This window comes from Balaenoptera borealis, assembly GCF_965194805.1.
Source record: "Balaenoptera borealis genome assembly, chromosome: 7".
NCBI lineage: Eukaryota > Metazoa > Chordata > Mammalia > Artiodactyla > Balaenopteridae > Balaenoptera > Balaenoptera borealis.
In genome coordinates, this window is record NC_138864.1 from 116,722,761 (window position 1) to 116,746,105 (window position 23,345).

Below are 23,345 nucleotides of genomic sequence, written 5' to 3' on the forward strand. Positions count from 1 at the left end.
AGCTCTACAACAAATGCTAAAGGAACTTTCCTAAGTGGGAAACACAAGAGAAGAAAAGGACCTACAAAAACAAACCCAAAGCAATTAAGAAAATGGTAATAGGAACATACACATCGATAATTACCTGAAACGTGAATGGATTAAATGCTCCAACCAAAAGACACAGGCTCGCTGAATGGATACAAAAACAAGACCCATATATACGCTGTCTACGAGAGACCCACTTCAGACCTAGGGACACATACAGACTGAAAGTGAGGGGATGGAAAAAGATATTCCATGCAAATGGAAATCAAAAGAAAGCTGGAGTAGCTATACTCATATCAGATAAAATAGACTTTAAAATAAAGAATGTTACAATAGACAAGGAAGGACACTATGTAATGATCAAGGGATCAATCCAAGAAGAAGATATAACAATTATAAATATATATGCACCCAACATAGGAGCACCTCAATACATAAGGCAACTGCTAATAGCTATAAAAGAGGAAATCGACAGTAACACAATAATAGTGGGGGACTTTAACACCTCACTTACACCAATGGACAGATCATCCAAAATGAAAATAAATAAGGAAACAGAAGCTTTAAATGACACAATAGGCCAGACAGATTTAATTGATATTTATAGGACATTCCATCCAAAAACAGCAGATTACACTTTCTTCTCAAGTGTGCACAGAACATTCTCCAGGAGAGATCACATCCTGGGTCACAAATCAAGCCTCAGTAAATTTAAGAGAATTGAAATCATATCAAGCATCTTTTCTGACCATAACGCTATGAGATTAGAAATCAATTACAGGGAAAAAAAACATAAAAAACACAAACACATGGAGGCTAAACAATACGTTACTAAATAACCAAGAGATCACTGAAGAAATCAAAGAGGAAATCAAAAAATACCTAGAGACAAATGACAATGAAAACATGATGATCCAAAACCTATGGGATGCAGCAAAAGCAGTTCTAAGAGGGAAGTTTAGAGCTATACAAGTCTACCTCAAGAAACAAGAAAAATCTCAAATAAACAATCTAACCTTACACCTAAAGGAACCAGAGAAAGAAGAACAAACAAAACCCAAAGTTAGCAGAAGGAAAGAAATCATAAAGATCAGAGCAGAAATAAATGAAATAGAAACAAAGAAAACAAGAGCAAAGATCAATAAAACTAAAAGCTGGTTCTTTGAGAAGATAAACAAAAGTGATAAACCATTAGCCAGACTCATCAAGAAAAAGAGGGAGAGGACTCAAATCAATAATATTAGAAATGAAAAAGAAGTTACAACAGACACCGCAGAAATACCAAGCATCCTAAGAGACTACTACAAGCAACTCTATGCCAATAAAATGGACAACCTGGAAGAAATGGACAAATTCTTAGAAAGGTATAACCTTCCAAGACTGAACCAGGAAGAAATAGAAAATATGAACAGACCAATCACAAGTAATGAAATTGAAACTGTGATTAAAAATCTTCCAACAAACAAAAGTCCAGGACCAGATGGCTTCACAGGTGAATTCTATCAAACATTTAGAGAAGAGCTAACACCCATCCTTCTCAAACTCTTCCAAAAAATTGCAGAGGAAGGAATACTCCCAAACTCATTCTATGAGGCCACCATCACCCTGATACCAAAACCAGACAAAGATACTACAAAAAAAGAAAATTACAGACCAATATCACTGATGAATATAGATGCAAAAATCCTCAACAAAATACTCGCAAACAGAATCCAACAACACATTAAAAGGATCATACACCATGATCAAGTGGGATTTATCCCAGGGATGCAAGGATTCTTCAATATACGCAAATCAATCAATGTGATACACCATATTAACATATCGAAGAATAAAAAACATATGATCATCTCAATAGATGCAGAAAAAGCTTTTGACAAAATTCAACACCCGTTTATAATAAAAACTCTCCAGAAAGTGGGCACAGAGGGAACCTACCTCAACATAATAAAGGCCATATACAACAAACCCAGAGCAAACATCATTCTCAACGGTGAAAAACTGAAAGCATTTCCTCTAAGATCAGGCACAAGACAAGGATGTCCACTCTCACCACTATTATTCAACATAGTTTTGGAAGTCCTAGCCACGGCAATTAGAGAAGAAAAAGAAATAAAAGGAATACAAATTGGAAAAGAAGAAGTAAAACTGTCACTGTTTGCAGATGACATGATACTATACATAGAGAAGCCTAAAACTGCCACCAGAAAACTACTAGAGCTAATTAATGAATTTGGTAAAGTTGCAGGATACAAAATTAATGCACAGAAATCTCTTGCATTCCTATACACTAATGATAACAAATCTGAAAGAGAAATTAAGGAAACTCTCCCATTTACCACTGCAACAAAAAGAATGAAATACCTAGGAATAAACCTACCTAGGGAGACAAAAGACCTGTATGCAGAAAACTGTAAGATACTGATGAAAGAAATTAAAGATGATACCAACAGATGGAGAGATATACCATGTTCTTGGACTGGAAGAATCAATATTGTGAAAATGACTATACTACCCAAAGCAATCTACAGATTCAATGCAATCCCTACCAAATTACCAATGGCATTTTTTACAGAACTAGAACAAAAAATCTTAAAATTTGTATGGAGACACAAAAGACCCTGAATAGCCAAAGCAGTTTTGAGGGAAAAAAATGGAGCTGGAGGAATCAGACTCCCTGACTTCAGCCTATACTACAAAGCTACAGTAATCAAGACAACATGGTACTGGCACAAAAACAGAAATATAGATCAGTGGAACAGGATAGAAAGCCCAGAGATAAACCCACACACCTATGGTCAACTAATCTATGACAAAGGAGGCAAGGATATACAATGGAGAAAAGACAGTCTCTTCAGTAAGTGGTGCTGGGAAAACTGGATGGCTACATGTTAAAGAATGAAATCAGAACACTCCCTAACACCATACACAAAAATAAACTCAAAATGGATTCGAGACCTAAATGTAAGACCGGACACTATAAAAGTCTTAGAGGAAAATATAGGAAGAACACTCTTTGACATAAATCACAGCAAGGTCTTTTTTGATCCACCTCCTAGAGTAATGGAAATAAAAACAAAAATAAACAAATGGGACCTAATAAACAAAAAAAAAAGAAAGAAAACAAGAATGATTTCCTCTGGAGAGTGGCATTAGAGGCTAACAAGGGATAGGGCAACAGATGATTTTTTTGGTAAACCCCTGTGCACTATCTTAAAAACTATATACATTTGATTAAAATGTAATATACTTTGATTAAAATGTAAAAAAGAATTTATAATAGAAAAAAACTAGTTTATAATTATATGAAAATCAGATCAACCCTACCTAAACTTGCTAACTTAGGAGAAGGGACAGGAAAATCACATAAAAGTAGGTAAGAACTACTTTTAACAAATTATCAGTTTGTTAGAGGATTAGAACACCTAAATGTATCTGTGAACATTCCTCTATGTGAAACTTAAAAGGCAACATGTAAGAACTCCATGTCAAAAGCCAAACATGGGTCACATAAACAGAACTGTGCCAGGGAAGCTCTATCTTGATAACGAACAAAACCAGAAATTGTTTTAAACTGTTTGGTTTGTATATATAAGAAGCAGAAAACACAAAAAGGATAAACAAATAACAAAATGTTAACAATGGCTATTTGAGAGTGATGAGAGCATGGGTGACTCTATTTTGTCCTTTGTTCTTTGCTGTATATTCTCAATTCATCTCAGTTTTTCAGACAGCGTTAATCACACACAATAGTAAGAAAAATACATCATGATCCAGGACACACCTGTATTCATATAATAATATTACCCTAACTATACATAATGCATATCAGAATTTTCTAATCCATTCTACTGCATGTAAATGCTTTTCACGATCCATTAAATTGATTTCAACGCCCACTTTATCAAACTCTTTTCAATAAACACATATTTAACTGGATAAAATGTTATTAAAAATAATGCTTCATCAAGACAATGGTATCTTGGCACATCATCCATTCTGGCTTTTTGAGAACATTTAGATAGTTTTAAGAGTAGCTCTTGTTTTCTTCACCTTTTTGTCTATGTATCACTTTCTAGGGGATATAAGAAAACAACTGACTGTTTTTAGCTTTGTTCCTTTTCCATTTGTCTCTGGATTTAAAAGCAATTAGAAAATCTTCTTTAATATTTATGTGGCTACTATTTACTAAAGCAAGCATCTTTTTATATTGCTAGCATAATCTCTGGAAATTAGAGCACAGAAAAATACAAAACGTATTCACAGGAATCAGCATTTTATAGTCACTTTATCCTTTTTGCTAACTGCTCATACTCTCAATCGCCTAATAATCTGCGGACTTTCATGAAGCCCTAATTTCTCTTGCTTCTTTAATCTACTCAGTTGCAGTCTTTCTTCCTGTCACTGACTTATATGTGAAAACTATGTGTAACTGGTTGTTTCTGTATGTAAAGGAAGGGGGAAAAAAGGAGAGAAAAGGAAGGAGGGCAGGAGGGAGGAAAGCAGAAAGGAGAGAAAAACACCTGAGCAGGAGAAAATGTGGGTATGCATTTGAGCATAAATTGAGTAAGTGACGTATACCTCTATCTGTGAATATACCTTTGTCAATAAAGGTGGGCACAGGAAGGTGTATCTTTTCTTTTGGGCCACAACTTATGCTTATTTTGGAATTCAAGACATGGATGGTAAACTCGTGGGGGCCATAGAACAGGCAATTTGCATGCATTAATTTGTAAGGTGTGGGGCTGTCTGAGGGAAGACATTAACTTTAGTGCCTATAGAAAATGGGAAGGTCTGGACACATGGCATCTGTTTTTAATCTTGGTTCTCTACCTTCCCTGCCCCCTGCCAGTTCCCAAGGATTCCTGGGATGCAGGCATATACCGAAGGAATCGCTTTTATAACAGACTATGAAACCAGGAGGCATAAGCAGCCTTCCTGCAGTAGTCAACAAAAGCCAGCCCAGAGAAGCAGGGAGAGGATTTCTTTCCCTTTCTAAGCAGAACACAGGCTTACTCTTGCCTATGACACTAAGAGCAATCACTCCAAAACACAAATCTAATCACACTGCTCCCCTGCCTATTATAATCATTAAATTTCCAATGATTTTAGGGAAAAGTCTAAATCTTTAACATAGCTTACAAGGACTCTCACGAACTTACTCCACCCATATACACGCTACACTCTAATAGCCGCCTCTCCAACTTTGTATCATCCATTCTGAACTTCTTTCAAAACTGAAAAGGTAACATCCTTTCTTGCTGTTCCCTCTGTCTAGAGTACTCTTTTTTTAAAATATTTATTTATTTATTTATGGCTGTTTTGGGTCTTTGTTGCTGCACGTGGGCTTTCTCTAGTGGTGGCAAGCGGGGGCTACTCTTCGTTGCAGTGCGTGGGCTTCTCTTGCTGCAGAGCACGGGCTCAAGAGCGCAAGCTCAGTAGTTGCGGTGCACGGGCTTAGCTGCTCCGCAGCATGCGGGATCTTCCTGGACCAGGGCTCAAACCCGTGTCCCCTGTATTGGCAGGCGGATTCTTAACCACTGCGCCACCAGGGAAGTCCCTGTCTAGAGTACTCTTCCCTTCACCCTTCATCTGCTCTTCCCTCATCCATCAGGCCTTAGCTTTCATATTTCTTCCTTTGGGAAAACTTCCTGACTCCTCAAAGGCCAGGTTAGGAATCTACTCTGTGTATCTATAGCACTTTAAACATACACGGTAATTAAGAGTGCTTATGAAAACTTTTAATTAAATCATCTGTCTCTCTACTCTAAGGCAGGGATACTGTTTTCTTATTAATTGTTATATCCCCAGATCAGACAAAATATTGGCAAATGAAAAGATCTCAACAAATATTAACTGGCAGCTCTCCAATTATGTTGTGAAGATTTCCATACTCTGCAACTAACATGCAGTTTGCTTTCATTACCCTCTTGTGGCAAGGACCTTCCTGAGGCACTGCTTAAGGTTAGTAACTTAGATCTTCTTTTACCTCCTCATATCCAATTTCTAATTAAGAAGAATAAGAAAAAGAGTACTTTTTTTTAATTCCTAAAAACTTAAATAAAAAATCTTAAGATTTATCCTCTCAAAATTCTACAGGTTTTTTTTTTCACACACACACACACACACACACACACACACACACACACACACAATTTTATTTTTACAAGAGATAAATAGACTGACACCAAGCATTGTACATGGATGACCACAACAAAAGCAACAATGATTGCAATTACCAAACATGAAACACACTCATACTATGTCATAATATTGACATTCAGTCCAGTAATCCTCTACTGTAACAGCTCCTTTAATTCTACAGGTTTAAAAAAAAAAGTTGATAGTACTGAACTTCTTATATCATCATTACAAAACTATCTGCTACACAGTAAATCTGATTGGCATCAGGTGTATCTTACACTCGTCCAAAAGATACCTTATCTATTGAAGCACAAACCTGATCTCATTATTCACCTCTAATGGAGCCTCCAAAACACTAACACCCCCCAGGAAATCAAAAGAGCCCAGCTGTACTAATCAACAAGGCACAAGGGAAAACACTTGATGCCAAAAGGGTAGCAAAAACTATCCATCTAGAAAAATAAACTGTGGTCCAAATTCCATATATAGAAAAGTAAGAAGTGCATTCCTGCCTTACAGATCACTCTAATCTTGGCTCCTGCCTACTCTTTTAGAGGACAGGTTCTCAAGCTCTGGAACTGTACCCTCTACCTTATCTCTGAGGTAGAGAGGTTCCACTGTTCCAGGCCTCATGCTGGTGACACTTAGCTTAGGCTAGGTTCTGGCAAATGCAAAAACCAGATAAAGGGAGAAGTACTGAAGGAGAGCTTTAACATCTATCTTTCTTCAGTCCTCAAGGAGAGCTATTCCACTTCCATTAGTCTATCTTTCAGAAACATTTACACAAGTGTGTCAAGATGTATGCAGGAAGAGTCTATTTACCATGTATATAACAGATTTCTTAAAAACTTATATGTCTATTAAGAGAGATGGTTAAATATACCGAATTTATATTCTTATGGACTATTATGCAATCATTATAAAGCTAGGTGTACTGACATGGAAGGATGCCCATGATGCTTTGTTTAACTTAAAAAAAAAAAAAATGAAGACTATCATACAAAACATGATTCCATTTTTTAGTTTTAAAAAAAGGAAAAAATGGAAAATAATGAAGGAAAGGGAAGGGAGAAAAAAAAGAAAGGAGAAAACTTTGGGTTCACAGACACATGTTTTATATACAGAAAGACTTTGGAAGACTACACAATAATCAATTAACAACTGTTTACCTCTGATAGGGTACTTTCATGTTTTTACTTGATATACTTTTGTACCACTCAAATTTTGAAGAATTTTCTTTCAATAATGAGTATCTATTACTTTTTTTTTTTAAATTTTTTTTTAATTGAAATATAGTTGATTTACAATGTTGTGTTAGTTTCAGGTGTACAACAAAGTGAGTCAATTATATACATACATACATGTTATTACTTTTTTAAATTAAAAATAAAGTATAATTAAAACAAAACTCTTTAAATATGTGTTGTTTTTTTTAAATAACAGAACTGATTTTCAACTTAGGTAAAATATCAATGCCAAAATTATTCATCCATACTTCATATTCTCTATAAAAATTCATTCACAAGAACTTGAAGATTTCTGACATTAAAAAAAATATAAAGGTACATACAAAGTTGTGTGTTGTAAGTGGAACATTCTCCAACACTTCTACATGCAATTCCTCTCCAGTAAGCCAGGAAATATCAGTGTCCCAGCCAATTGGTTTCTTCTCTCTGAAAAGTGTAGACACAGCCTTTCTTGGTTATCATACCTAAAGATCTTCATAAACCTCATGCTGAAGATATGAAAATTGGTTATTGAGGGGCTAGTAATGGTGAGGGAGTTTTGGCTCCCTGGTCTTCCATCGTTAGAAATTTAAATGGCAATAAATTAATTTTTAAGTTTACCCCAAATAAATGTATCACTCTTGGACAAACAGCAGGGTAAAGAGATGTACTCTTTTCTTCAAGTCAGCTCCAGAAAAGACCTACAACAGCAGAAAATGGATTGTTCCTGGGGTCCAAAAAAAAAAAAAAAAAAAATCACAGGTACGGATTTACCTATCCATTAAAAGAAAAAGAGTACTCAAGGGACAATATGCCCCAAAAAGGAGACTTTTTTTTTGTTTTAAAAAAACGGGACTCAAAATTGGGGTTGGGAGACTCATGGCACAATTTTAGATGCTTTCTGAAAAATAGTTCAATATAAAATGTTAATTTTGGTAAGTCTTTTGTGAAACTATGAGTTTATATTAAAAATAAAGGAGTGGAAAAGAGTCCATTATTCAAATAAGACACATAAAAAATAGTTCAAAAATTTTAAGAATCTCAAACCCTAAACAAAGTCATTTGATCAGAGTAACAAACACTATCGTCACAAGAAATTATCTAATGTTAACTCCTCAAAGGGCCTACAAGATTTCTTTAGGCTAATTAACTTAGTATTAATATTTTTTTCCTGAAGTTGATTTTCAATACCCTAGGTTTGGGTAAAGATATTACAGAAAACTCCAAAATTTCATGTCTGAGGTTTTTTCTTCCTTTTTTAAACAAAGTTTCACATCACATACAAACCATACCCATCCTGAATTCTGTAAACAGCACAGCACTCTGGGATTAGACCTCTCATCATCAGTGCTTTCTTCAGGCTGTCCCGGACTGTAACTCCACACCTTGCAGGTACCTATGGTATCATAAACATATGCTATGAGGTAAAGGAAATAAATTATATATTTTTCACATCATTGAAAAAAACCAATAATTTACCTTTATAATACCTTTAAAATGTCATATGGATTACTCTGTCAGAAAATCATTTCACTAACTTAATATTAATGGGAAATTATGACTCAAGTATCTATTATTACCAACTTAAATCAAAGCAAAATTTATTTTTAGTTTTTTATTAAAATTACAAAATATCTTAAACATATAAAAGAACAGAAAATACTACAGATCCCTATGTGCTCACCGCTGAGAAATAATAGATGTCAACATTTAAAGCAAAATCAATTTTGATCCAACATTGTTCAAAGCTGAAAACTCTAATCCTTCAATCATAATGATGTTCCCTAAGAGATGTCTTACTGATCCTAAACATAGCAGAAGAAAATACTTGTCTTAATGTGTATAGCTGATATTTGCTGTTTAGTTGTTTAGCACTTTTATTTCCTCTGGGAACCCACCCTTCCCTAAAAACCACATGGTTCTGGAGAGGCCATCAATCACAAGGGTCACTACTTTTCTGGCTACACATGATATAGGCTGGCTAATCAGTTTCCCATATTCCTAATCCAGGGCTAGATATATGACCCAAACAGTACCAGAGTTCTTTCCTTAACTGATAGATGGACACTGGGTGAGAGAAGTTTCTGTTTCTACTGTAGTTAAAGTGTTCCAAGAGGATAGAAATCTGGAGTCCCTAATGGCCATCTTCCCTAGTACACTGAGAAAACCTGGCTACAGAATGAAGCTAACCTAAGGAGAAGTAGTGATGACATTAGGAGCAGGGAGAAAAGAGGCACTGAAAATAGAGATAAGAATCTTTCTGTATATTTGAAGTTATCTCTATCCTGGCTTTTTCTGCCAGTGACCCATCTCCCCAGATATTAATCCAAATAATTTAAAACTGAAAAAGGACTGACAAACACAGTGCAGACTAAAGTGAAGCAACGGGAGTTCAGGTTGGTCAGTCTTTATGGGGGGAGGGGAGTGCAGACAGAGCAAATGTTAGTTAATAACAAAATTAAAGGTTTCATTCTTTTAAATCACTAAAGTACTTAGCAAACCAAAAGTTTCCAAAGAAATTGGGAAACTTATGCTAGAGGGGGGAAAATGGAGTGAAAATGAATATAAGACAGCTGAATCTAAACAGTATATTGAAGGGGAACAATCCAGAAAGCCAAATTAGGACCTAAGATTAGAAAACACAGGAGGCAGATTTTAGCTCAATATAACCGTTAAAACTATCCAGCAAGGGAAAAGTTTACCATGAGGGAGTAGGTTCATCATTGGAAATATTCAAGAGACTGGATTGGTACAGTTGATCCTCTTTATTCATAGACTCTGCATTTGCAAATTTGTCTGTTTGCTAAAATTTATTTGTAACCCCAAAATCAATACTTGCAGTGCTTTTGCAGACATGCGCAGAGGACTGAAAAATTTGAGTTGCTCAAGGCATACTTTCCCAGCTGAGGTTAATCAAGGTGACACTGCCTTCTTCTTCTAGCTCTCATACTGTAGACAAGTGCCAGGTGACTTTTAAGCTAATGGACCCCAGTCGGCTGTGAAGAAATAAACAATCTAGGGGCCAATATAAAGAAGCCATCTTTGGCTCATTTATACCAGTAATCCTGCATTTCTCCTAGGAGCAATGGTTCAGTATTCACTAATTCAGTGTTTGCAGGGAATGTATAGAACATAACTACTGCAAATCGTGAGAACTGGCCATACCTTCCAGAAATAATGAACAGAAGGGAAAGCTTACTTTTTCCCTCTGCAACTCATATTCTGCCTACTCTAAAGCAAAAACATCTTGATTGGCAACCCTATCTTTAGTTTTAAACCCCATCCAATCTATCCTGTCCCCATGTTATCAGTGAAATCTTTCTAAAGAAGGTATTCTTAACATGTGTGTGTGTCAAATACTTCTGAGAACCTGATGAAAGCCTTAGATACTCTCTGGAACATAAAATTTCAAGCCTATATATGGACTGCTGAGGAGTCCACTGAACTCAGATTTAGAATCCCATTCTAAGATATAACCTTACATTTCATTAGTCTTCTCAAAATTTTCCAGTTATTTATAGGACAAAAGTCAAATTCCTTAATATGGCATACGAGGTCATCAATGGGCTGGGGCTATCAACCTTTCAGTTCCTTTGGTAATTCCCCTCATGCACTCCTGTAATGCCATCTTCTAATATAGCTATGCTCCCTTATGCTTCTCTGAACAGGTTGATTCCAAGGTGTATATATGTTTCATCAGTAGGCAAAAATTTGGTTTTCCACTCTTATCACCAAGGGGAAGTCACCTATCAGTCCTCATTCACTTCTGTAGGCTGATTTTTGTTCCCTCATGATACCTGTTCAACAGACTGACAGACCAACAGAATAAAACAGAAAGACCAAAGCAGACTCCAACACATAAAGAAAATCAAAATAAAATAAAGGCAGCATCTGAAATAGGATAAAGGTGAACTTTTAAATAACTGATGTTGGAACTACTGGAACCAATCTAGGAAAAAAAGGTTCACCCATACTACATACTGTATACTAGGGTAAATTCCAAATCGATCAAATATTTAAATGTTGAAGGAAGGAGGGGACAAACCATAAAAGAACTGGAAGAAACACATGGCAAGCTCCTTTATAACCTCAAGTGAAGAAGGTCTATAAATCTATGATGCAAAGTCTGGAAGCCATAAAAGAAAAATGTTAAATTCACCTACACATAACTAAGAACTTTTTAGATGGCAAAACACACACAACATACTACAGTCAGCCCTCCATATTGTGGGTGCCACATCCGTGGATTCAACCGAGGATCAAAAATATTCAGAAAAAAATTCCAGAAAGTTCCAAAAAAGCAAAACTTAAATTTGCCTACTATAAGTAATCTAGAGATGATTTAAAGTATACAGGAGGATGTGCATAGGTTATATGCAAATACTATGCCATTTTATATAAGGGACTTGAGCATCCAAGGATTTTGGTATCTTCAGGGGGTTCTGGAACCAATCCCCTGCAGATACTGAGGAACGACTATATAAGCAAAGTCAAAAGACAAATGCAAACTGGGAAAAAAATATTTGCAACTTATCTAAGAGGCATATAATCTTCATGATATATAAAGAGCTCCTGAAAAATTGAGATCAGGATCAACGGGCAAAGGACATGAAAGACAGTTCAGGAAAACAGAAATATAAACGGCCTTCAAACTTATGAAAAGGTGTTCAACCTCAGAGAAAAGCAAACTCAAACTTGCCAAAATATCTTTCATTTATCACATTGGCAAAAATACAAAAGTTTGACGACATACTCTGTTGATGAGGCTATGGTAAACAGGCATCTCATACACTGCTAATAGCAGTGCAAGACTAAGCAAAACCTGTGAAGCAAAATTCGAAAGTTTCTTATCAAAATTACAAATGTAAATTTCTCTTTGATCAAGGAAGCCTACTTTTGGTATACCATAATATATAACTGGTAAACTATAGTACGTCTATACAATGGAATCTATAGCTATAAAAAAGAATATTTAAGCATGCTATATGTGGAAATGGAAAATTTCCAGGATGGCCTACATAAATGTTAAAAGCAAAATACAGAAAGATATATACAGTATGATGCCTTGTGTGTATGAAGAGGAGTGGAGAAATAAGAATATATCTTTTTATTTTCTTCTTGCTACATAAAGAAACCCAGAAAACACACACACCCACACACCCACCCAAATAAAAATAGTTACCTAAAAGGTACAGGGAAAACTGGATGTATAGAGGTAGAGGTGGAAACAAGATTTCCTGATGTAAATACCACATGAAAGAATTACCTATTCAAAAAGGAAAAGGGGAAGGGGAGCACTGCCTCAAATTTTAAGGCTGAAAAGACTAAAAAGATATTTTCAAAAGAACCAGGTTAATGCCTCTTCTCCAAATTACAAAATTAAATGTCCCTGATTAGGCTGTCAAAGCAGCAATAACTTTTCTCTAAAATAATTTTAAAACAAGCATCCTACCTTAACAAACAAAGTTCTATAGTCAATGTAATCATCTGAGTATTTGCCAAAGGAAAATTTAGACCAAAACAAAATGTATCAGTCTAAACTTTAACATACCAGTTTTTAAAGTGAATATAAATCATCTTTTATCAATGGATTCATGATGGTCCACCACACTACCCTACTTTTGTGTATGTTTAAAATTTTCCATATAAAATGTTCTCTTAAAACCTTAAGAACTCCTTCTTAAAGGAGTGGCCATCAAAATTCAGGTGGCCATCACAATTACTACATGTTTAATTATCTGAGCTAGTAGATTAATTTGGTAGTTTAAATTCTTTACAATGCAGACTTTATTACATGCTTTAAGTGAACTTCATGATACACTGAGATCTCCTTGTATAAACTGGCACAGATTATACGTGCTGATATATGGGTTTTTTAAATAAACCTAAATTTATAGCTTCCTGATTTTATCATAATTTATCTTGATGTCAAGTCCTTTTTTAGGACTGTTAAACCAGTCATAATATAGTTTATTATTATAGACTGTTAAACCAATTCACAATATAATAAAAGGAAAAATTTAATATGATCTGCTTATAACATGGTCTTTTTAAAGTAAAAAGAGGCTGATTATATAATACTACCAAAACTTCCTAAGGTGAAAGCCATTTTAGAATTAAGTATGCATCCTGGTCAAGTTGTATTTAACTGACAAAGAACAAGTGATCACAAGATTTTATAAAGGTGGTAGGTCTTTTACTCCTAAATTGCTGGTCCCAATTAAATTGAAACCCAAAACTAAATTTAATCAATTACCTCATTAGACCTCCAAGGGGGAAAACTTATCTAGCAACAGATTAAGTCCTTTCACTGTGGCAAAAGTTAATAGAATTTATGAGGAGTCAATAATGTCCCAGACTTCACAGCTATTTTATTAAAATTAAACACAGTATTTTAAATATCAACATGAGTTAATACTGCTCCATATAGTACTCTGCCTCACAAAGTTACTATGAGGATCAAATGAGAGTATGGGGCAACATTTTTACAAACTGTAAACCACTATGCAACAGGTATTCTTCTTGTCTACAAAAGGATGGAATGTGTAACTCTCTTTCATCACTTGCAGATCTTAGAGGTTTCTGCTTTGCTTTTGCTAAAAATAAAGGGAGAGGGAGGGTATTCACTGGGGTTCTAGCATTTACTCTAATGATGTCCCTTTACTCAATCTATACCATTAAAACTACTTACTTGTGCTAGTAAGAGAGAGTTTCCTACACGTTTTTGTGCTCTTTACATGTTTTTCCTCAAACTGGCTAAAACAAGGACAGCTTGTTTAGCTTCTCCTTATCTCTTCCATTCCATAAACATTTCTTGCTTTAATTATCGTACAACCAAGGCATGATTTTGAAGGATCCAACATTGCCCTATCTGTTCCCACTGTCCTTCCTTTCATTATGTTAGATACAATCAGGGTTAATACCAATCAGCAGATATTTATTTACAAATCTCAGGCTACGGTAAACCCAAAGCCTCATTCTTTCAAAAATACTTATAGAACACCTACTAATTGTTAGACACTGAGGAAACCAAAAAAGATAAGCTGCTTTGAGAGCTTCCTCCCCACAGATGTTAAAATTAATTTAGTAGTTTTAGATATTTTTTTCAGACACCTGGTATTTACAGCCTTTGAACCAAATCTGCATTTCCCATTGAGAGATCCACTTACAGGTCTGCAACTTGGAAATACCCCATTACTTGTAGACAAAGAGTCCTGTATAAAGATGTTCATATTTTAGCACTGTTAGTAATAACACAAAAACTGAACATAACCTAGATGTCTGTCAGGATAAACTGTGTGAAATTGAAAAGAATCAGACCTATATGTATCAACACATACATATGTATACCTTGAAATTATAATTTTGAATAAAAAGGACAAGATGTTAAACATTACATACAGTATCATACTATTTTATAAATTAAAAAAAAATGCTTATAGGTACATATCCATGTAGTAAAATATAAAAATATCAATTGAATGTACCCCACATTTATCATAGTGGCTACTTCTTGGGGGACAAGGTGGGATGAAGGATGTTTGGGAAGGGAATGGGACAGGTAAGAGGGACCTAAATATATATATGTATGTACATATGTATGGATATATGTTATATATGTGTGTGTATGTGTAATATGAAGCAAATATAACAAACATTAATACTTGTTCATTGTAGGTGACTAAACACAGGTGTTTAATATATTGTCCTTTATACTTTTCCATATAAATAAGTTTCCTAAATAAAAAAGTTAAAAACCTTATGAATGTTCTTTTCTAAACCTTTGCTACGTCCTCAAATCAGCATGAATATGTTCATTAGTTTTTTTTCCTAGTGGCAACTGTTTCTTTTTAACTTTCTATTTTTCTTTTGTCCTATGTTCTTTGAATTTTTCCAACTCTACTATGAAAAATTTCAAACACAGAAAATTAGAAGGAGTGGTACAATTAACATCCAAGTTCTCTCAGATCCTAAAATTATTTTTTCTTATTTGTTTTCTCTCTTTAACATTTTGTTTCCATCATACCATTTGAAAGTTCTAAATTGACTGATTGAGATAGAATTCAGAATAGTGGTTACTCTTGAAGGTGGTCACTGAATTGAGGGAGCACAAGAGAACACTCACATTAGAAATGTTCTATATCTTGGTCTGCATGGCACTTACACATGTAGAAAGTCACTGAGCTGTACACTTGAGGTTTGTACACTTTACTATATGTAAGTTTTATTTCAAAAAAGGGGTGGGAGGGGGGTTGCAGGCATCATGACAATTTACCCCTAAATATTTAAGCATGTATTTCCTAAGAATAAAGACATTCTCCTACATAAAAATATCTCTATTGTCACACTTAAGAAAACTAATAATTCCATAAGAACATATTATATTCAATCAACACTCAACACTTCCTATCTCAAGAAGGACTTCTACAGCTCTTCCCCACCCTGGTCCCAAACCAGGATCACACAATGCATTTGTTTGTTTTGTCTCTTCAGTCTTATTCAGTGTAGAATAACCCCCAACCTTTTATCCTCCATGACACTGAGTCCAGGCTGTTTGTCTTATAGAATGTCCACCTTCTGGATTTGTCTACTTGCTTCCTCATGGTGCTTAACTTTTCCCTTTATCCCGTGTTTCTTATAAAATGGAAAGTCCAGAAGCTTAACATTCAACACAATCATTTTTAGCAATAATACTTCAGAGATGATGACTCATCCACTGAGTTTTACATTTTAAGGCCACCTAGAAATTCTATTTGGTTCCTTCTTAGGAATCTAATCTTGCTTTTTTAAGTCTTCTAATGCACTGATGGTAGACTGTCTCCTTGCATATTATAACTTGTGATTTTGACCTTGTCATTGAGGCATTCTGAATTCCATGAGACCTATATGGGCTATGGGAGGCTTTGCATTTGTTTCTGCCCAGTGCCTGAATGCTTTGCCACTTCAGCACCAGTTGTTAATTTCTTGGGTTAAGAATTCCTGAATAATGCAGGTAATATAATTATGAACCCCACACGCTATGATAAGAACAGGTCTATAGTTAAGAATTCACAAGGGAAACTTTAACCTTTATTTGGAGCCCTGGCACTAGTACTCAGACTTGAGTGTGGTTCAAGTTTGACAGACAGGTATAAATGTCAAATCCGACACTAAAAACAATGCAATTTGTTCCAGTTAAGGAACACAGACTTAGGCACCAAATAATTATGTCTTTTCCATTCTTGTTTGAAATGGATGCTTACATTTGCATGACCACTGGGTATCACATTTCATTTTCAACAACTAGTCTTTCTGAAAAATACAAAGAAAAAGCAATGATGATATTAAAGTTGACTCACCACTGTCCTCTGTTTATTGGGCAGGAAGACTCTAACGATAGGTTTTTGTGGTGACTTGGGGTTGCTCCGTGACACATCTGTGGGATTTTGAAAAACTGAAAGAGATGAAGGCAGCACTGAAAGGCTAGAAGAGGAAGAAGATGTAACGGTGTCTGTTGATGCAGAGCTAGAAACAGAAAAATCAGTTCCATTCCCCAGGGATTCCAATAACTGTTGTTCTCTTTGTTGGAGGGCATCTAGCTTGCTGGTGTATTCTTCATAGGCCTATAAAATAAAGTAGACTTACATTGAATCTGGACTTTTTCCTGACAGTAACAAAAGGAAATATGAAATTTAAGTCTTTGATTATAATCTCTTTATAATCTAGCTAACACGATTCTGTATTACAAATTACAAAATAAGTGCTGGAAGTATTGTAAATTAGTACTTTTACCTTTAAATTGATAAATATTTTGTTATAAGACACTACATCTAGAAAGTGACACACACACACATATATATATGTCTATAATAGCCATGAATATTAATTTTTAAAAACCAGTATTTGCAATTTTCTGGCCAAATCACAATTTATCTTCCAAACTACATATCTAACATAAGATAAAATACTAATACATCACAGATAAATACCCTCTCTATTAATTTTTTTTCCAGAAAAGTTGTAGGCATATAAGGTTTCATACTTCTCTCTGCCTCTCTCTCTCTCTAAAGAACTGAGAGAGAGGCTGCAAAGGATATGAGGTGTTAGAGAGATCTGTCAAAACACAAGACTAAGGTACACAGTGTCAGATCTCACCATTACCACCAAAATCTCCTCAACAGGGATCAGAGGATGTATAACTGCCACTTTTTTTTTCTGAAACAGCTATTAGTTAAAATACCTTCTTTTACTCACTATGGATATCTTATGACCTCCCTTTTCCCATCAAATACTGCTTAGAGAATAGAATTTTGTTTGAAAAGGTAGTTTACACCCTGCAGTCAAGAAATTTTGAGGCCATTATCCATCAGGGTATCTTCCTAGAAGTTTCATTTTACTAAAGCTACAAGGTCAAATGATCACATAAGATAGCATATTCTAAAAGTAGGAAGAATCTTGGAAACACAATGATACTGAAAATAAAGAGATGGAATGAACTGGAATGTATGTGTCCATGGTTCTTTGAGGCAGTAGTAATCACCTTCTCCCACACTATAATCCACCATGTCTCCTTACCACCCCAAATAGATGCAACACTATAATTTATGAAAGGCTACAAAGATTTAAAAAGATTTAAAAGAATCAAAGATTTTTAACAATGGCATTTCCCATCACTTATTGGGCTACAAAGAAGCAGGTGGATGCATTTTTTTAAAAAATTTAATTATTTATTTATTTATGGCTGTGTTGGGTCTTCGTTTCTGCGCGAGGGCTCTCTCTAGTTGTGGCAAGCGGGGGCCACTCTTCATCGCGGTGCGCGGGCCTCTCACTGTCGCGGCCCCTCCCATTGCGGAGCACAGGCTCCAGATGCGCAGGCTCAGTAGTCGTGGCTCACGGGCCCAGCCGCTCCGCGGCATGTGGGATCCTCCCAGACCAGGGCTCGAACCCGTGTCCCCTGCATTGGCAGGCAGATTCTCAACCACTGCGCCACCAGGGAAGCCCGATGCATTTTTATTTGTGCAAGTATTGTACATGAGAAATAAACAAAGAACGTTCTTGATACAAGATAAGAGTAAGGAAAGAGGGGGGGTCTTAAAAGGTTAGCATTTAGATAGATGGAGTTAAGTGGGGAGAAGAGAGTACTGTGTAGCACAGGAGAAATTTTGTAACAGAGTAAGGAGGTAAGAAATTTTAAGACATAGAGGAAAACTATGGACTAGCATAGCTGAACATCATACAATACCTGGGACATTATCAAGGGATCAACAGATGTTTGTGAAATTTAAGTGAAGAACAGGAACACAAATAATAAGACTGGAAAAGTGGGTAAGGGACCAGCTTGTAGAGAATGTATATATTATGTTATGAAGCCTGAACTTCATTCTATAAGCAAGGGAGAATTATCTAAGGTAGAGGAGAATAAAGGATAAATTTCATTTCAATACAGGCCACCACACCTGATATGCTTGATCCTACCATATAATTTTTGGGGGGTTGGGGAGGGAAAATACTAAAATGAGCTAGTGAAGTAAACTACACCAAAATGCCCTCTCCTTTACAATCTAATAGTTGTCCAACGCTGACCGTGAAATGTTTCACAGCATCTCAGGCACTATAACCAAATCAGTCCAAAATTTTCTGAGCTGTATTTCTATTTAGCTTTCAGTTCGATGGGCTAATTACTTAAGGGAATCTTTTTCAGTATGATCTACTTATTGAGATTTTGATCATTCGATAAATACATACTGAGCACACACGTACCTAGTAGAGTTTGGGACTCAAACCACAAAAATGAAGACTAACACAATTCTTACACTTTGAAGATTATGTACATGCAGCCTGGGAGACAAAAATTCCTCCTTGCGTAGATCAAATATTCTTATTTACTGTCACCTGGGCAAGTACATTAACTACACAAAGTTAGGCTTAGGAAAAGTAATAAATGTAAACAAATTTTCTGAATGTTATTTCTTTATTAAAATACTAGCCTTAATTTTTGAAAATATATTGTTCCCTCCACTGTGGATTACAATCTATTATTTCACTGCATTTATCAATAACTCTTCCTTAAGTACAAAACATTTACTTATTCTACCTCTCTCCATCCTCATAGCTGCAATCTACCAAGGTACTTGCCTACCTTGTTCTGTACCTGGCTTGACTCATTTCACCCCATTATCCTTGCTGCATTCTGTGTGGATGCTGATTACTCTTACAACACTCCTGCCTTGAAGTTCTCTAAACCTCGTATCTATAAAGGCATTTGTTTCTACTCTACCTTCAAGATCCAGAGATACAAACAGTTCTTTACCAAAGAGTTCCAAATGATGACAAGATCTCAACTGGGAACCTCCCATACCCCGATGCACACACACTTATCCCACTGTCTTAAATTTCATCCTCACTACCACACTAATCTGTTCATTGTCAACATTAATCCCTTAATGTTTTTCAGATTTCTTTGCTGTTTTACTTCCCATACTTCGTGACTCACCATTTCAACAATGCCAATGGTAACATCTTAGATTGTCTGGTTAATTCTTATTCTTTTACCAACTTGCTTGTCAAATACCAACTTTGGGTAAATTCTATCATTCAATTACTGCATTCTTTCTCTCAGGTTACCACACATTACTGAAGAAAATAATAAAACAAGGCCAACTGGTTCCATTATCAATTCATGGAAATTAGTCTTTCACACTACTATATGAAAATTTGTACTTATTTATTTAATTTTTTTAAAATTAATTAATTTATTTTTGGCTGCGTTGGGTCTTCGTTGCTATGTGCGGGCTTTCTCTAGTTGCAGTGAGCGGGGGCTACTCTTCATCGCAGCACGCGGGCTTCTCATTGCGGTGGCTTCTCTTGCTGCGGAGCACAGGCTCTAGACGCGTGGGCTTCAGTAGTTGTAGCACACAGGCTCAGTAGTTGTGGCTCCTGGGCTTTAGAGCGCAGGCTCAGTAGTTGCGGCGCACGGGCTTAGTTGCTCCACAGCATGTGGGATCTTTCCAGACCAGGGCTCGAACCCGTGTCCACTGCATTGGCAGGCGGATTCTTAACCACTGTGCCACCAGGGAAGCCCCTGTACTTATTTTTAATTCATATTACATTTCTCACAATACTTACTCCCACCCTTCTTATGCTTCTCTGGATCCTAACTTCATCCCCCAACCTTTAATTCACTCAAGAAAATAGCATTACCTTCAAATTTACTCTGAAGATCAAAGCCATCAAATAAAAGCTTCCTCTTCTTTCTTTGTCCAATCAATTCTCCCCATCTTTCCCCATCCTTCTTTTCCTCTCAATTTAGTGTTAACACTGGGTGTTTAGAGCCTCTTCTGTAGAGGCCTTGGTTCATCATTATCTCCATTTTCTCTCATATCTTCCAACTTTCCCTTTTTCTCTGTTTTCTTACCCTGCAAACTTGAGCAAGTCCTCCCACATAAACATACACCTCAAGCACCATTACCACCATCAACAAAATTCCTTTGGTGCTTCAAGAAGCTGCAGAAACCAGATATTTCTTCAGGAGGCAGCGTTTCCAAAACCCCATTCCTTCCCATCAAAATCCTACTTATTTTTCAAAGTTTAATTCAAAGGTCTGCTTGATAAGAATCCAAAAGCGGTATTTTCTTTTCACCTCCTTTGGAGTATTACCACACTCTTCTTTATATGGCTTTTTAAAAATCATTTGTGAAAAAACTTTGTGAGCATTAAGTGAAATAACACTAGCAAAGGAAGCTATTACAGCAAAAACCCAATAAATACTTTTATTAGTAGTAATAACTGGTACTAGTTCTTATCGTTATTACTGTATTACTTCGCTGAGTTCTCAACATGACTCTACTAAACTATAAGGTAGTTGAGGGCACAGCTCATGTTATTTATTTATTTATTTATTCATTCATTCATTTAATGGATTCTTTTTTCAAACTTAAGTATAGTTCATTTATTTTTGAACTTAAAAAAGAATGTAAGAACACAATATTATTAAGATGAAAATACTCCTCAAATTGATCTACAGATTCAATGCAATCCTTATAAAAATCCCAGCTGGCTTTTCTTTTGCAGAAATGGACAAGCTGATCTTAAAATTCACACAGAAGTATAAAGTACTTGGAATAACCAAAACAATCTTGAAAAAGAACAGAGTTTGGAGATTTACATTTCCTGATTTCAAAAGTTACTATAAAGCTACAGTAATCAAAACATATGATACTGATACACATATAAAAAAACACAATAGATTGAGAGTCCAGAAAAAAAGGCTTACATTTATGGTTAACTGGTTTTTGACAATGTTACTGGTACAACTGAATATCTGCATGCAGAAGAATGAAGTTGGACTACTACCTAACATCATATTACAAAATTAATTCAAAGTGTATCATACACTTAAAAGTAAGAACTAAAACTAAAAAACTCTTAGAAGAAAACATAGAAGTAAATCATCATGACCCTGGATTAGGCAATGGTTTCTTAGATGACACACCAAAACACAGCAACCAAAGAAAAAGTAGATAAACTCGACTTCATCAAAATTAAAGCTTTTGTGCTTCAAAAGACACTATCAAGAGAGTCAAAAAAAGACATCCCACAGAATGGGAGAAAATATTTGCAAATCATATCTGATAAGGATTTCCTACCAAGAATATATAAAGAACTCTTACAACTCAGTCATAAAAAGACAACCCAGTTTTTTAAATGGGCAAAGGATTTGAATAGACATTTTTCCCAAGAAGATATACAAATGGCTAATAAGCACATGAAAAAGATGCTTAATATCATTAGTCACCAAAGAATTACAAATCAAAATGCCACAATGAGATGCCAATTCACACCTGCTAGGATGGCAATAATAATAACAAAATGGAAAATAACAAGTGTTGGTGATGAGGTATAGGAACTGGAACCCTCACACATTGCTTGTGGGAATGTAAAATGGTGCAGCCACTTCGGAAAACAGTCTGGTAGTTCCTCAAAAAGTTAAAACACAGAGTTACCAAAGGACACAGCAATTCCATCCCTAGGTACATAACTAAAAGAACTGAAAACATATGCCTACCACAAAAACCTGTACATGAATGTTCACAGCAGCTTTATTCATGATAGCCCAAAAGTGGAAACAACCTAAATGTCCATCAGTTGATTAATGGATAAACAAAATGTGACATATCCACATGATAGAATATTAGCCATAAAAAGGAATAAATGCTACAATGAATGCTACATGCTACAACATGGTTGAATTTTGAAAACATTCTGCTAAGGTGAAAGCAGCCTGTCACAAAAGGCCACACTGTGTATGATTCCATTTACACGAAATGTCCAAATAGGCAAATCCATAGATTTAGAAAGTAGATCAGTGGTTGCCAGGGGCTGGAGAGAACGACTGCCAATGGGTAAAGGGTTTCTTTTTGAGGTGATGAAAATGTTTTGGAATTAGATGGTGGTGATGACTGTCCAATTCTGTGCATATGCTATATACTACGCAATTGTACACTTTAAAAAAGTGAATCTTATGGTATATGAATTATTTCCCAATTAAAAATGGGAAGATGGGGACTTCCCTGGCAGTCCAGTGATTAAGACTTCACCTCCCAATGCAGGGGGTTTGGGTTCAATCCCTGGTGGGGGAGCTAAGATCCCACATGCCTCATGGCCAAAAAACCAGAACATAAACAACAGAAGCAATATTGTAACAAATTCAATAAAGACTTTAAAAAAATAATAAATAAAAAAATAAAAATGGGAAGAAAATTAAGGACGTACTTAATTAAAACATAATGGGAAAAGGCAGTGGAAGAAAAAATTTTTATCATTAGAGTTCATTATATTTATTCTTTTGAACTTAATCTTACAAGATACAATGAAATCTTTCAAACTACCCATGAGTAATAATTAATGAACTGTTCTGTATTCCAAAGGAAGCACCTAGCTTCCTGTATTATTTTCTTTGCAGATTTTTTT

General features: G+C 35.6%; 1 protein-coding gene and 1 long non-coding RNA gene across 8 annotated transcripts in view; one reads left to right on the forward strand and one right to left on the reverse strand.

Annotated features, from left to right (window-relative positions):
* Positions 1–23,345, reverse strand: part of BRAF (B-Raf proto-oncogene, serine/threonine kinase) — a 159,305-nt gene that overhangs the window by 64,071 nt on the left and 71,889 nt on the right. For all 7 annotated transcript variants that reach the window (XM_082400292.1, XM_082400294.1, XM_082400293.1 and 4 more), the window contains exons 3-5: positions 16,736–16,999; positions 8,690–8,793; positions 7,742–7,844 (exon numbers count right to left, since the gene is read on the reverse strand). In XM_082400292.1, coding sequence (XP_082256418.1) covers positions 7,742–7,844; positions 8,690–8,793; positions 16,736–16,999 — 471 coding nt within the window. The remainder of the gene's footprint in view (positions 1–7,741; positions 7,845–8,689; positions 8,794–16,735; positions 17,000–23,345) is intronic.
* Positions 17,006–22,993, forward strand: LOC309632629. The gene is made up of 2 exons (XR_014247010.1): positions 17,006–18,072; positions 18,375–22,993. It is a non-coding gene; the product is annotated as an uncharacterized lncRNA (long non-coding RNA).